We start from the raw sequence: 15,706 nt of genomic DNA on the forward strand, positions 1-15,706 counted from the left end.
CATCAAGTGCTGTGATCTTATTCACTCAAATCCATAAGATACGTGAAGAGAAAAATGCAACGGTATTATAATTTTGAATAAAGGGCTAGTATAAATCTTTTATCCCTCAGTGGCACAGCTTTTTGAATGTGCTTTTGAAACATAACATTTAAACAGCTTTTATTAGCTAAGTTTGTGTAATTATTTTCGTCTGTTTCCATAAGCTAAATATTATACTTACATCATTGAAAAATTAAGAAAATAAGATGTTTTAGGGCTGATGAAAAAGAAAGTATTGCAGTTCTTCAGAAATATGGTAGTGTGGCCAATAACCGAGAATGCAAAAATTCATATTTTTTGAAGTTGTACTTTTTAAGTAACCAAATTTTATAGACATATGAAGTGAAAAATTGATAGAAAAGTGTTAGAATTTGTTTGAATATTCCTATATCTAATTTACGATAATTACTTGCTCTATGTATTGTTGGACAGTGGAATGTACAACAAAGATATTCTATAAAGAAAACTGGTAGTATTCCAAACACAAATATCAGTTGGTGTAATTTCCTCTGAGAAATTAATTTTTCTATGTAAAACAAGAATGTGGAGAAGCATTTGTGCTCCACATAAGGATACCCAAACAAAGATTTCTCTCCAAATTCACTAATGCATTATTGCTATCTAGTCACCGATGAGTTTGAGAATTTTCGGTAGGGTTTTGGGTAATCAGGAAGTACCTTTAAATGTTTAGAATGATAATTATTGAGGTTATTCATTTAAAGTAATATTTTCAGGTTTAAAAATAAAAGTTGGAATTTTGGAATATTAAAATATACAGGGTGTCCACTAAAGTGCACTACCACCCGTTTAACTTCTGAACGGCTACGGCTATAGTCAGTGGTGTCCAGGTATAGTAAAGTGGCTATGCACTATTACGTGAGATAATTTTCAGCACCACCTGGTGGAAAACAGCGTATCTATCTCAAAAACGGTATGAGATAGGAAGAAAAAGTGAATTACAAAGTTCTAGAGCATCATCGATTTAGTACAAAAAGACACCTCGTGGACATGAATATTAAGAACAGAATGTTTTAAATGTGCATTTGTTTATTCACAGTTTTCGAAACTGTGACGTCATGAAACAATCTTAGAAAGAAAAAGACAACTAGTTATCACCAGCTATCTTTGTTTTTGATGTTTTAAACTTCACCTAAAATGCACATCTGGACCTTGTTAGAACTTCATGTTGCATGTTGTAGCATAGCGGGTGACACTTTTGCACAAGCATCTGTAATATGTCGTTGCAGTGCTTGTGGAAGGGTCACACACACCTGTTGTTTGAGGTATCCACACAGGAAAAACTCCATTGGAGTCTGAGGTGAACGTGGGGGGGGGGCACTGTTCGAAACCGCTGTACCCGATTATTTTTTCTCCAGATTCCTCCATCAGGTACTGGTTCACTTTCAACGTCATGGGTGAACCAACCATTCGGGAGTTGAAGCAACGGCAGGTTCTCAGCAAAATCTGGTATGTCTTACAGAAGTTCTCACTATTGTGAGGCCATTAGCATATCATGGTAAAATATTGAGCCAATTAGCCTGTTCTAAGTCCCCACCAAACATTAATTGAAAACTGTATTTGATGTCAAACGTTGACAGAACATGATGGATTTTTCCAGTGCCCAGTAATGGGTGTTCTGCCTATTGTATATTTCATTTCGCGAAAAGCATGCCTCATCCGTCCACACTAAACCTGCCAAGAATTTTGGCTGGACATTTATCAGGTTCATGACGAAGTTGCATTATGTGAAACATCTCTAGGCATTCCCCAGTAATGCCTGAATAGGTGTTGGTCAGTATGGATGAGCACCTGATTCATTTAGGATTTTCCCAAAGTAACTTTTTGAAAGACCACAGTTTTCACTTATCTCGCTTGTGCTACTGTTTGGATATGTGAGGCCGTATGATAAGACATCTTCCAGTTGCACTTCCCGCCCTACCTTTGCTGGTCTGCCAGTTCGAAGTCAGCTAGTCATGCAGCCTATCTCCTTTAAACGTTTCACAACCTGTAGGATAGTTTTTTATGAAGAATGCAGGCCTGCAAGAAAACATTGCCGATGCAACTGCATTGCTGATCATTCCTTGTGCTCACATTCATGTAAGTAGATTCTCAATAATCATTTTTTGAAAATTGCTCCATGATAATGAACTTCAACATACAAGCATGAGGACATATCTCTTTTATAGCTCAGGTGAAACGGCGTGGCGTTTCGTACACTATTTGCAATGCACAAATTCACATACCAAGCTCAAGTTGCATTGAATTGATGTGTTTTGCGACACGATTGTGCGTGATCTGTATGTTATCATCTCTGTTTGTAAAGACAATCAGTATAAGGATGCACCCCATGGGTTTTGAACCAGACTCCACTCGACTGTGAATTACATGCGACATCGCTGTGCCACGATATGGCCATGTTTTTCATCCGAAAAATAATCTTTTCTCCTTTTGTTCAAGTTTTGTGACGTCACAGTTTTGGAAATAGCGAAGAAACAAATGTGCGTTTTCAGTGTTCTGTCTTTAGCATTCATATTCATAAGGTGTATATTCGTATCGACAATGCTCTACAGTTTTGTAATTCACTTTTTCTCCCCATTTCATATTGCTTTTAAGATAGAGAGGCTAACTCTGCCATTGTTCACCAGGTGGCTCTGTAAGCTAGCTCATCAAGTAGGCACCAGGTGTAAGCTGTCTCATCAAGTAGCACATAGCCTAGACACAATTTTATGAATATATCTGCAGCCGTTCGGCAGTTAAACGGGTGGTATCGGGCTTAAGTGTACCCTGTATATTTCATAGTTTTCTGTAGAAGGTTTTCAACTGAAAACAAGAAATTCTAAAAAGATTTTATAAAAAATGATTCTAAAAGATTTTTCAAATTCCTCTTTCTATAATTTCTTCTTCTTAAGCGGAAAAGCGGTATTTTTTGTAGCCTTCTTCGCACAATTTGATGATTTTTGACAGACAGAGAATAATGCTGATCTAAAATTTCAAAAAGTTATGTACACACATCTTTTATGTTCTAATTAGGTATTTATCTCCTAAAAAAAATAAATCGGGAAACTTATTTACACAACAAATTTTCATTTCTTTTGTTCTGTGAAAAATTTTGTGGTGATTGCTTTAAGAACAGATTTAAAGCAAAAATTTAGTGGTTTTGCACCAAAATACTGTATTTTTGTAGAAATTTTAGTGTAGTTTCTTCATTGCAGCTTAAATTCACGAGTGCTTATTTTGAAACTGAGTTTAAGACAAATACAGTCAAAAGTCATTAATCCGGACTCGTCATTACTTCGGTGATTCCGGATTATCGATTTTTCCGGATCAGTTTAAATCTGGTAAGATGGCATGCAGAAATTACAAAATTAAAAATATGAAACCGTAATTTATGAAATAAAGAACAATTATGATCTAAAGGGTATCAAAATTTACAAAAAGAAAAAGCTTAATATTTATTTGTTTACTTTATTAAACATTTCTTTCAACACGCGCATAGTTGAAATTAGAAAATTGCAACCAGAAAACTACTTGATGTGTATTCATGATATTTATAATAACGAGGAATTTGATTTAAATCATATCAAAGACGGAGTACACCGAGATGAAATACTACATTTAGTAAGGAATTATAAGCCAAATAAAATAAAAACATCTGCCCTGAAGATAAGGATAGTGCTGACAGATCAATTTCCAATTCATTGCGCGCAGCGGCGTGTCCCCCTCCGGCCATGAAATTGATAAACATATTTCGGATTTCGAAACATACTTTTGCTTTGTAGATCCTTTACATATTAGTAAATATATATCGGAAATTCTATTTGACATAATTGAAAGTTCAAGCTTACTTTTATAAAATTGCTGTAACAGTCTGCAAAAAATAATAAGCCGGATCCAATTCGAAGATTAAGGAACAACGCAATCTGCAACATTAACCGAATTAGATAATTTTAGCTTAGTTTATACTGTCCATTATACATTAAATGCACATGCGTAAATGTATTATGCGCATTCGCACACGCATATTCGCAGCCGTAAAGATCTTAACGCGAACGCGTAAACGCCTATGCGCATGCGTCAAAGAGACGCATGCGCAGAAAGTTTGTAGCTTTGAGGTCCGGATTATATTTCATTCTGATTTATGGGTGTCCGAATTAACGACTTTTGACTGTAATATAATGATTGTCTATCAAAAAATGCTGGAACTTAAAATGTAATGAAAATAAAGTGTAGGAAAAACAATGTGTAGGAAAATATTTAACAACTTCTGTTAGTTCAATTCGCGATGCAAATATGAAAGTAGAAAGAAAATTTCAGTATACTGTCACCTTCATAAGAATTTTATTGAAAGGAAATTGGTGCTTATGTATTAGCTGGAACTCAGCAAAAATACTATCTCTGACTCTGGTTCTCGTAGATGGCCATCAAACCATGAAGCTGCTGCAGATTCTTCTAAAAAAAATGACTTCTTTTTTTTTTTTTTTTTTTTTCCCTTTGTCTTTTCTTTTCTTTTACTTTCTCTCTTCAGTTTTTTTTTTTTTTTGGGGGGGGGGGGAGAAGAGGAAGGATTGCCAATTTTTTAATTTGCAGTCTCAACTTTTAGATCAATTAGAGCAAGTACTTATTTTCATTGCATCATTTTTGAGGGGAATGGATCTTTTCTTGTGGAATGTTTTAAGGGACAGAGCTTATTCACCTTATTTAAATTTTTTTGCATTTTTCATCTTGTCTTCACTAGATTTGCTGAGAAATGTATTAGAAATAATCTATTAATTTAAGCAGTATGCTGTTTTGCCAAAAATTTGTGTGTAGGAAATTATTCATGACAGAAGCCATATACTGGAAATAAAATTTCAGCGAGAGCCAGCAAAGTGTTAGAATAAGAACTGGGAAATGGATTGAGATAAGTCACTTGCCTTATTCAACAGAAATCGCACAGAGATAGAAAAAAGCCGCAGAGAATAACAATCTAATAAATTTTGGAATGTGATTGCTAAACAGTATCCATGGGAATCAGAAAACCAGTTCCGTCAATCTGCTGATGTTGAAAATATATTTCATTGTTCAAAGATGCAATAGATTGAAGCTTTTGGTATTGCAGAGTAATGGGTTAATATACAAGTATCATATAATTTAAATTTTGATTCTGTTTTCAAGTTTAGACTGTTTACCCGGAACCCCAATGTTACATGACGAGAACGCCTTCTCCGATGGGCAGCGGACCGCTTGCGGGGGCTTTCACTGTAAGTCTGCTCTGTCTTATATTTGTCTTGTAGCAGTATTTATTAGGGGCAAAATGCCTTCGTGGAAGACTTTCTAAGGCGAAACGCTGGCATTGGAAACCTCGAAAATGAATTCATCACCGAAAAAGATGTAGTCGGGTTCGAGCCCAGCTAAAACAGGCATTAGCATGTAATCTTCATGACATGTTCTTTCACCCTTCTGTTTCTCGTCGTCTTCCTCTCTCAAACACTCTCGTTAACCTCTCAGTCTTACACGAGCCCTGTTTTTGTAACTAAGTTCACCCCAGCATACTTACTAATGAAAAACATTTCGAGTTTAGAGATGACATTTGAGACTTACTTAAATATTTGAAATAAAAAGGAGAGAGAAAGAGAGTGCGAGAGAGAGAGAAAAGTTTTGATTAATGAGGCTGTACAGTAAGTCCAAAAAACCAACTTCTTCCTGTCTTCTCTACTATGTGTATGGCCTCAGTTCAATATTATTTTCTTCAGCGGGAGGTCAACAATTTCATGCCGTTTTTATTCTTTCTTTTACAGCACCCTTCCTGACTCTTTGGTTTTTTTCCTCCTCTTTTTTCCGAACGCTTGCGGGGGCTTGTTCAAAAGGGGGAGTATAAGGTATTTCTCCCGCTTTCCTAGCGCACTGATGGAGCACCTTCCCTGGGAGATAAAAAAGAAGGATTCGTTGCGAAGAACAGTGACCAATAATTTTCTTCTCCTCCTTCAGTGTATTAAGAAAGTTTAGATAAAATGCAGTTTCCCTTAGAAAGTCTTCCACAGAGGGCAAAGGTGACATTCAGACGGGAGAAAGAACCCCAGAAGAAGAATTGGGTTGGCTGCAAAGGATGGAAAAAGCACTCTTCCTCCAAAAGAATTCATCGTATGTCTAAAGTAAGGTTCGTTTTGCAATAAAAAAAAGGAAACACGTAAGTCTCGTATCTTTTACAGATCAAAGAAAAAATGCTCGAGGGCTATACGCAAAGGGAGAGGAATAGAAATAAAGTTAATATAAAACAAGAATTACCACTTAAGCAACCTTTCCTGGAAAAAATGCATGCTGGAAGGGATAAGGAAATACATATTTGGGCATGCTAAAGAAGGCGGGAGGAAATGAGTAGAAGAAGCGCTCTTGGAAACAACTTAGTAGAGCCTAGAAAGAAGAAGCGCTGTGCATAGTTCCAGTCTTTTCTCACCCTGGGAGTGATTTTTCCTTCCACTTTCTCGTCTAACTGGAAGACATGATCATGTGTGTCGAAAACATAGCTTTAAACGAGTAGAGGGGCCTATGTCGGGGCTGAGAGAAGAAAATGGAAAAAGAAGTTCGCATATTTCTCTCTCTCTATATTCATATGGAAGAAGAATCTCGCATGTTTCTCGCATTGCGGTCGCTTGCGCCGGGGTCAAAAATTCGAAAAGTGGGGTAGGGTACATTTAAACAGCGCGCGAAATCTAGCGTACGCCGATTTTCTTATCTTCCTCGCCTCAAAGCCTGTCGGGTGTCTGTAAAGTAAAATGGCCACCACGTCCTTTTTCTGTGACGTAGCAGAGCAATGGCGCAGAAGTGTGTATTTCGGCTGCTTGACGTCCACCGTGCCTGCACTTAAAATTTCTCAGTTAGCCTCAAAATTACTGGTACCCGTAAGAAAAACCCGTATAGATTTATAGAAAGAATGCCCATGCGAAACGCACCGGAGTTCTCTCTGTAAAATTCAGTTTACACTTTTCTGATTTTTTTTTTTTTTTTTTTTTTTTTAAGTGGAAAACTACTTTCTCAGAGACCTCATTTGCTTCTTTTTCCATGCACTGGGAAAAGATTCTTCCGCTGGAGGGGGGAAGGAATGCTTTACGCTCCTCTCAAAGACTATCAAACTGGCAATCTGAGACAGAATTACAAAGCCCCTTTGGTACTCTCTTCTCATTGAACAGAGACAAAATGTTCAAAAAATGCCCCTTCCACACTCGTGAAGCAAGAAAGCACACTTTCGAATTCTATTTTCTTCTCCGTAATTCAGGGGAAATCTTCGCTGACAGGAGAGGACGGTGAAAGGGTTAAGTACAGATATTCCCCTCGTAGAGTGTTGACACTGCTCTTGGGGAGCGAAAGAGAGAGAGAGAGAGGGAAAAAAAATGCTTACGCAGGCTTTGTACAGACACCACGAAACAGTGTTCGAATCCTGGCGAGGGCACTGCACAATTACAAAGATTTTTATCTCTTTTTCATCCAGTTACTCAGCGAAAAACCAAAGACTACAGCAGGCTTCAACTAAAATCCCGTCTACAGAAGCCCACCGAAAACATCGCAGGTCGGGAGCGACAACTAATCAACACCAGGGTTCAGTACACCCTTCCTGCTTTGCTTGTTAATAATTATTGTTGTCATATTTCCACATTCTTTTTTACAACTCACTCCATGCATGTTCCACAGGATTTAAGTCTAAAGAATATTGGAGAGATCTCAGAAGGGGAGAACAAAAGTCGAATTGGGGGTGCACGAAAAATTCTCTTCAGAATTCATTTGGAGGGTTTGAAACTGCATTATGCAAATGTTGTCCCCTGAAAATAACTGGCTGCTCGTCGTTCCTCATGTGGTCTCCTTCAAGAACGTTGGGATCAAGCCTCCACAGGGAGACGGGTGGGGGTTTAGCCAAGCTGGCTGCCCCGTCTTGGTTAAAAGAGGTTGTTTATGCACGATGAAAAATATGCAAGGCCTTTGCTGAGAATCGAACCACGACAACAATGATGAATTTAACATCGCAAGAGGAATATGTGTTCAGTTATGCAAGGGACATGCTCTTGACCACGGTCTTCCTTCACCGAACCAAATCCGACAAAATTGTTCTCCGAAGAAGCACATCGAAATTGGACCGTAAATATGTTCGTGAATACAATGCTGGGCTGGTAAGGACTCTTACCAAATTTTTACCAAATATTTCTACCTTATTTAAAAATTTGTTTCTTCGATTCCGAAAAAGATCATATTCTGCAGTTTTAGAAAATAGGCGAGGAAAACTTATAAACTACTATAAATCTATTACAGAATCACAGGCGGATAAATTTTTGGTATTTTCTGATTATCTGGACCTCTCCAATATCAGCATGTCATAAAATTGCCATGTTTTAGCCATATTTTCAAGTATACATGCAGCCAACAGCCAACTAATGCATTTGCATACAAATGGTAGTTGCATATGGATTTATATGCTATATATTTAACTGTTTCACTTGTACTGGCTGTTAAAGATGTAAATTTTGGCTGTATAGATTGTTTTTTTTTTTTTTTTTTTTCCTTGTAAAATTCCTTGCTTCTTAGAAAGTGTCCTTTTTATTATTATTTGTGAGCAATACAGTACCTAAAATCTGTAAAGATGCCAAACAAAAATTTTTTGTCCATTCTCAAAGCCACAAATAATTTTGCAAATTTTTGTAAAGATGTGGATAATCAGAAAGTGCCAAATTTTTTCTAATGAATTCTAATAAAATATATATTTTAAGTTAGTTATTTCCATAAACAAAGACTAAAACTGAAGTACAGTACAAAATCCGAAAATTCGATATTGGGAATGATCTAATAATTGCATCTCCTGACTATCAACACAAAATAAATTAACAAATATAAGTAAATAAAATAAATTAATTAAAAAAAAGTCCTTATGAAGTGTAGGAACGGAAACTATAATGCTGAAGAAAAGAAAGCACATGTGCCATAAATGTGATTAATTGAGATTTCTGCACATTACTATCTAACATTTGCTAGCTAGGGAGTCACATCGCGTGGCCAGTGACAATAATTGATGTTGTATTGATGTTGGACACAAACAGACTTTTGTCCCTTGGTTGGTTGGGGGGTTGCCATTTTACTGTTTGAGCTAAACAATGAGCAAAGCAGCAATATTACTATGCCTACATGTCATCGTACTAGATACAGTCAAAAGTCGTTAATCGGGATGCCCATAAACCGCAATGATCTATAATCCGGACCTCAAAGTTAAAAACTTTCTGCGCATGCGTCAACGCATAATGCGTTCACACATGCGCATATGCGTTAACGCATTCGCATAATACCTTTATACATGTGCATATGTGTGTACGCATGCGCATAGTATGTTTACGCATGCATGTTTAATGTATAACGGATGGTATAAGCTAAGCTAAAATTATCTATTTCAGTTAATGTTGCAGATTGCATTATTCCTTAATCTTCGAATTGGATTCAGCTTATTATTTTTTGTAGACTATTAGAGCAATTTTATAAAAGTAAGCTTGAACTTTCGATTATGTCAAATAGAACTTCCGATGCTGGATACTGCCAAAGGATCTACAAAGTGAAAGCATGTTTCGATGTCCATCAAACAAAAAGTGGAATTGCTGCAAAAAATGGATAAATGCATATCCTTTGTTTCTCTAACCATTCCAAAATCTGCTTATCAATTTCACACTGCTCTGCGGGGGAGGAGAACGTCGCGGTGCGCAATGAACTGGAAGTTGATCTGTCAGCACTATTCTTATCTTCGGGGCAGATGTTTTTATTTTATTCGGCTTATAGTTCATTACTAAATGTAGTATTTCATCTCGATGTACTCTGTCTTTGATATGATTAAAAAAAATTCCTCTTCATTATAAATATCACGAACACACATCAAATAGTTTTCTGGTTGCAATTTTCTAATTTCGACTATGCGTAATGTATGCTTTACGCATGCGTGCATTGAAAGAAATGTTTAATAAAGTAAACAAATAAATATTAACCTTTTTTTTTTTTGGTAAATTTTGATACCATTTAGATCATAATTGTTCATTTCTTAAATTACGGTTTCAAATTTTTAATTTTAGAATTTCTGCACGTCATCTTACCAGATTTAAACTGATGATCTATAATCCGGAAAAACTGTATAATCTGGAATCGCCGAAGTCCCAACGAGTCCGGATTAAAGACTTTTGACTGTATAAACTGATGATCTGAAATCCAGAAACTTTCCAAAATCCAGAATTGCTTAAGTCCATATCTCAGAATTTGTACTGTATATACTTTAAAAATATTTTATTGACAATTCTTTAAAAGCAAGATCACAGTTAAAAGAGATAAGTGACATATTTAATATTTAATTAATGATGATCAACAGTCATCAATGTTAACTGAGATCTGTTCAATTAGTTTTTATTTAGGAATGTACTTGGATTTTTATAAATAAATATCTTTTCACCCGAAATTTCAAGTTAGCATATGTATCTTTCTATAGAGAATTTTTTAAATAGAAAAAATAAAAAAATATCTTGATTGTTTTGTTTCAATAACTGTGATATGCAAACTAAATAGTTTCTTCAATTATTTTTAGCTGTGCATAAGCTGCATATAATTAAGTTTTATCTGAGCTCTTAGTTAATAATATTTTCTTTATTAATAGTTGACTGAATCATGTGTAAGTGTGCTTGTGACAGCATTTAATGAAAATATTTTAGCAGAATGTCTACCAATGGTCAAGAATAATGAAATAGAAAGTAAGTCTACTTCGATAAACTCACTGCATAGAATAAGTATTTTAATTTCTAGTAGATGGGTCTGGCTAATAATTTAAGTTTGTTGTAAATATATTTTTAGCAGTAAATAAATAAATTACTTAATTTTTTATTACTTTGTGTCAACTTTTATTTATTTGTCAAAGTAGAATTGTTTAATCTTTAACTTTATAGAACAAAAATGTTGAGATAAACAGTCAATCACAAAAAAAAAAAAAAAAAAAAAAAAAAAATGCACTCAGAAGAAATTGAGCCATAGCCATAAAACTTGGCAGGAATGTGGTCAAGAGATATACAAATGATTTAAATTTCAACGGCAATGAGACATGGGTAAGTGTGCTGTGGGCATATGAGGTGTACAGTTGGAAGAGTTTTGAAGCATGACTACTTGTGCCATAGGGCTATTTGAACGAATCTCTAAACTTGGATTGATGGTATTGTGACTATAGATGCCTCTGAGATGTAACCGACAGCAGTACAAATAGTTGTCTTACTTTGAGAAGGGGCGTATAGTAGGCCTCAGAGAAGCAGGTTGGTCAAACATGCATATTGGCCACCATCTCGGGCAGAGCGATATGGTAGTTGCTCAGTGTTGAGGACTATGAATAACAGAAGGGATAGATAGAGTCAGGGCATTCCAGGTACACGAATGAATGTGAGGATCGTGCACTCATAAGAGTGGCCACTTCCGCACCAACAACGTCACTACTAACGATTCGATGCCATTTACCACCTTTCAGGCATCCAGTGGTATCAAGAAAAACCATTCAGAGATGACTGGCCAATGCTGGTATATGCTGCCGATGTCCATTAAGATGCCTATCGCTGACCCCACATTATAGACAGTGTCAGTTGGATTTTTGGCTGAACTCGGGCAAGCTGGAGTGTGACTGACTGGAGGCATGTGATCTTCAGCGATAAATCTCGATTCAGTCTCGGTGTTGATGATCAATGCACATACGTGTGGAGGCGGCCAGACCAGTGGTCTGATCCATGATTTGTTGTCAAGCAGCATATGGCTATTACACAAGGTGTTACAATATGGGGAGTGATTTGCTGGGACACACAATCACCTCTAGTTGTCCTTCAAGGCAATATCAGCAAGACAACATTCATCTATATACTGTGTGATTCTCCCAACAATGCCTTCATGGATATGACATACTCCCATGTCCTGCCAGATCATGATACTCCCATGTCCTGCCAGGTGGCAGAGTGGAAAGCATGATGATGCAATTTAGCACAACATATCTTGAAAAATCACAATCTTTATTTTTTCCATGCATATCAAATAATCCTTTTTCAGACAAGATATTTCTTAATAATATTTGAATAGAATAACTCCCATTTTGAAGTACGACATCATCTTAAGCAAGTAAGCGGCAGCAGCATGGATGAAAAGCGTCTTACCAGCAGGAGAGCTAACGCGGAAAAGGGAAAAGTTATAGTACTTTCATAGGAAGAAGGCTGGGAGTGGGAAAGTTTCAGTTCACAGTTTTGGTTTAGAATTAATTTGATTGGACAAGAGGCATCTGCATTAAAACGTTACATAAGATAGAAAAGTCTGGAACCTGTGAGAAGAGATGAATTTAGGGGCAGATTACCAAATTTAGAATGTTAATTTTGAGGTTGTCAATTATTTTTTTGAAACAGCTATCATATTTTGTTATGTCTTACATATCCCCCCCTTCAAAAGAAAAGTTGTGTGAGCAGAGTGGAAGAAAAAGCATTAGAGCAGCAAAATGTAGTTATAATTGTGAAAATATAAAACATATTTACTTTTTTTAAACAAAAAATTATTGCCATAAAACTTTGACCGATATTTTGAATCAATTTTGACATTTCACTGAATGTCATAAAATTTTGAATTCAATAATAATTTTAGACGCTGTACTCTTTTAAAACAAATTCACATTTTTTAGTGTTCTGAGATAAGAATGTCCAATGAAATTTTGTAAAGTTCTTGAAAGTTCCACATGGTAAAAGTTCAAATTTTTTCACAAACTAAATGTTCAAATAAAATTCTTTCAAATTTTTGTTGATGAAAATATTTCTATTATATTACAAATTAAGATGCCAATTTTCATATTATTTAATTTTTTTTTCAACAAAGGCATTTTAAAATATAAAAATTTAAAAAATGTAAAATATTTTCTAATCAAAGCTTACTATTATGAAAACATACTCAGCGAAAAAAATGCATCATATTTGTGGACTATCTGGCATTGAGAGGTTTTACCAGATATTTTCATTCTATTCGAACTCTTTTTATGAAAAGGACTTTCAAAAAACAAAATGGACATTTTAACAAAATTGAGAACTTTTGTAATTAATAACTTATTTATTTATCAGTATTCCATATTTATTATGTTATAGTTTTAAAATTAGTCATATATTGTATATGTATTTATAACTCATAGTTTTAATGTTCAAAATTTCATATGCTATAAAGTCCAAATTTTATATGAGAAAGTCATAAACTATGATAGGCCATAGTTAAAGCTTGTACGCTATGTCCTGGATGTTTTCATGTCTTTTCTCATACTTTTGCTTTACTCCTGTACTAATGCTTTTCTCACCAAGGCCTCTCCTTTTGACGGGGGGGGGGGGGGAGATGTAAAATATAAAAAGAAATATGATGGCTTTGCTCTTTGCGAACCAGCAACCTTTAATTAATTTTCTGCAATTCAGGATCTTCCCCTACACTAGTACCTTCTAGAACATTCGCGCCTATTGCATAACCTCCTCATATAAATGCTGCGTCATAAGTCTTTCTACATTTTTCTAGAAGCTACTCTGTTACATAACCTTTCATATAAATGCTGCGTCATAAGTCTTTCTACATTTTTCTAGAAGCTACTCTGTTACATAACCTTTCATATAAATGCTGCGTCATAAGTTCTCCTACACAGATGCCTTCTCGCCTTCATTCGGCTAATGCCTCCGCTATGCTCTTCTTTCTTTGTTAGAACGTTATAAGTCAGTCGTATCTAATAATTCAATTACTGAATAAGTATTTGAGTAACTTCATCTGGAAAAAATCATCTGCTTTAAAATAAAATAAAGATGTGCTGTTAAAAGTGAAAAGTCCTGAGTCGTCATTTTTCTCCGTGTTGCAATCATCCCAGCTTCGTCAACCATCTGCCAAAACGTGAAATGGAATAGCCTCACCATTCACCCACGATGTGTGGGAATAACTGAAAACATTACACATGCACATATATATATATATATATATATATATATATATGAGGGAATCGGAGTGTTTAAAATTTCAGGAATCAGAATTCGTCATTTTCCCTACCGATTCCACATTCTAGATGTGGATAGAATGGGGTGTTTAGCCAAGTGGCGTGGTGGTAAACAACAGGCCATGGCTCAACATCACCTCAAATCATATCTTTCAGAATTTCTGTGGAGGCAAAAATTATGTTTTTGAGGAATCAATTAAAAGCAGTTTCAGAAAAATGGCCTTGCCATAATGATTGTTAAAACTATTCTTAGGCAACAAGATTTGAGTATTATTGTTATTGTATATTGTGTGATTTATTTATATCTTTGTGTCTCACTAGCTGGTGAGATATCTTGTTGATTGGCGATTCTTAGTCTTGGGGGCCACTATAATAAGGAAGTACCATTAATTCTTTACTTTGACTGTATTATATTTGATAGATTTTTTTTGGTAATATATATCTAATTAAACATGCTAGAAGTATTTTAATTAATGCTTAAGTGTTTTTAAAACATTTTCTTTGTAATAAGAATTTTTTAAGTTAATTAGAAATAGGCGAGAAGTTAAAATTGTTTTTAAAAAGAATAATAATACCAGATTGATATGTCATTTTTATAGAAAGTGTCTTCTGGTAAAAAAGATGTCTTTTGAAACCAAATATATTATTTTATAAGGAAAGACATTATTTAATTCTTTCTAAATGTGTTTTTGGTAGAAGTTTAAATGATTTCCAGCTATTAAGTTGGCATGATTTCTTTCCCTTCTTTCTGTAGTATGCAAATGTTTGCAAGTTCCCGAACATTTAAAAAATATATGTTTTAGGTATTTATTGTACTGCACAGTCATGTGATAGTTTTAGATGCATATTTTATAAATTTTTTGGTAATTGGATCATTTCTTAACATTTTTTACTTCTTTGTACAAAGTAAAGGAAGCTTTGTAATAGAAACATTTCCGGATATATTTCAATGAAAATATCCATTTTACCTCTCTCGAATCCATTTGAATGGTTTTTTTTCCCTCCTCCTCAATGATATCTGTGCATATGGCCTGAATAAAGGAATTTCTTTCCAAAATGGATTCAGAAGGAATTTTTTTTCCATGACATCTGTACATACATATGTATGTGTCTCGCTTACCTCAAAAACAATTAGCTGTAGAACAGAGAAATTTTGTACATGGGAGTGCTATAACATCTAATTGTGCAACTCCTTTTTTTGTTGCAATCAGCTGCACCAATTATATATAAAAATTATTAAAGACAATTATGAAATTATTAAAGACAGAACTTTAAAGCATTTAATGAATCTTGGCACCAAATTTCAACCCACTTTTAAAGTAAGCAAAAAATTCAGCATCCAATAATTTGGAAAAAATCTAGAAAGTTCCATAGTCTTCTCCAGCTACAAAACTAACTTACCTACTACAACTTATCTAGAATAGAAAGAAGCAATGCTCCATGACTTCAAAAAGCATACCAAAGAACACATAATAAATGAGATTTAGACAAGAAAGTTAAAATATTGAAGAATTTTTTTACCATTACGAAAATTGGCAAAGCCAGTAACAACTTTAGTATTATTTAAAAGGTTTTCTACCATAATCTGATTATAGAAGAACTCCATGCCGCAGTAACTATGGCGAATATTCTGCAAAGACGTTTCACTGCAATTCATTGAAG

General features: G+C 35.0%; 1 protein-coding gene and 1 long non-coding RNA gene across 12 annotated transcripts in view; one reads left to right on the forward strand and one right to left on the reverse strand.

Moving 5' to 3' along the window:
• The window catches only part of LOC146997278 (cullin-5-like), a 181,868-nt gene that overhangs the window by 155,983 nt on the left and 10,179 nt on the right, over window positions 1–15,706 (forward strand). For 8 of the 9 annotated variants that reach the window (XM_085816266.1, XM_085816262.1, XM_085816261.1 and 5 more), the window contains one exon: window positions 10,682–10,775. In XM_085816266.1, the coding sequence (XP_085672392.1) occupies window positions 10,682–10,775 (94 nt within the window). Of the gene's footprint in view, window positions 1–10,109; window positions 10,572–10,681; window positions 10,776–15,706 lie in introns of those variants that run through there. The other variant, XM_085816264.1, reaches the window with a different exon arrangement.
• The window catches only part of LOC146997279 (uncharacterized), a 240,487-nt gene that overhangs the window by 145,346 nt on the left and 79,435 nt on the right, over window positions 1–15,706 (reverse strand). The window lies entirely within an intron of this gene.

Source organism: Stegodyphus dumicola, chromosome 5 (assembly GCF_044657685.1).
Source record: "Stegodyphus dumicola isolate Sdum_Otavi_A_Nest chromosome 5, ASM4465768v1".
Classification (NCBI taxonomy): Eukaryota; Metazoa; Arthropoda; class Arachnida; order Araneae; family Eresidae; genus Stegodyphus; species Stegodyphus dumicola.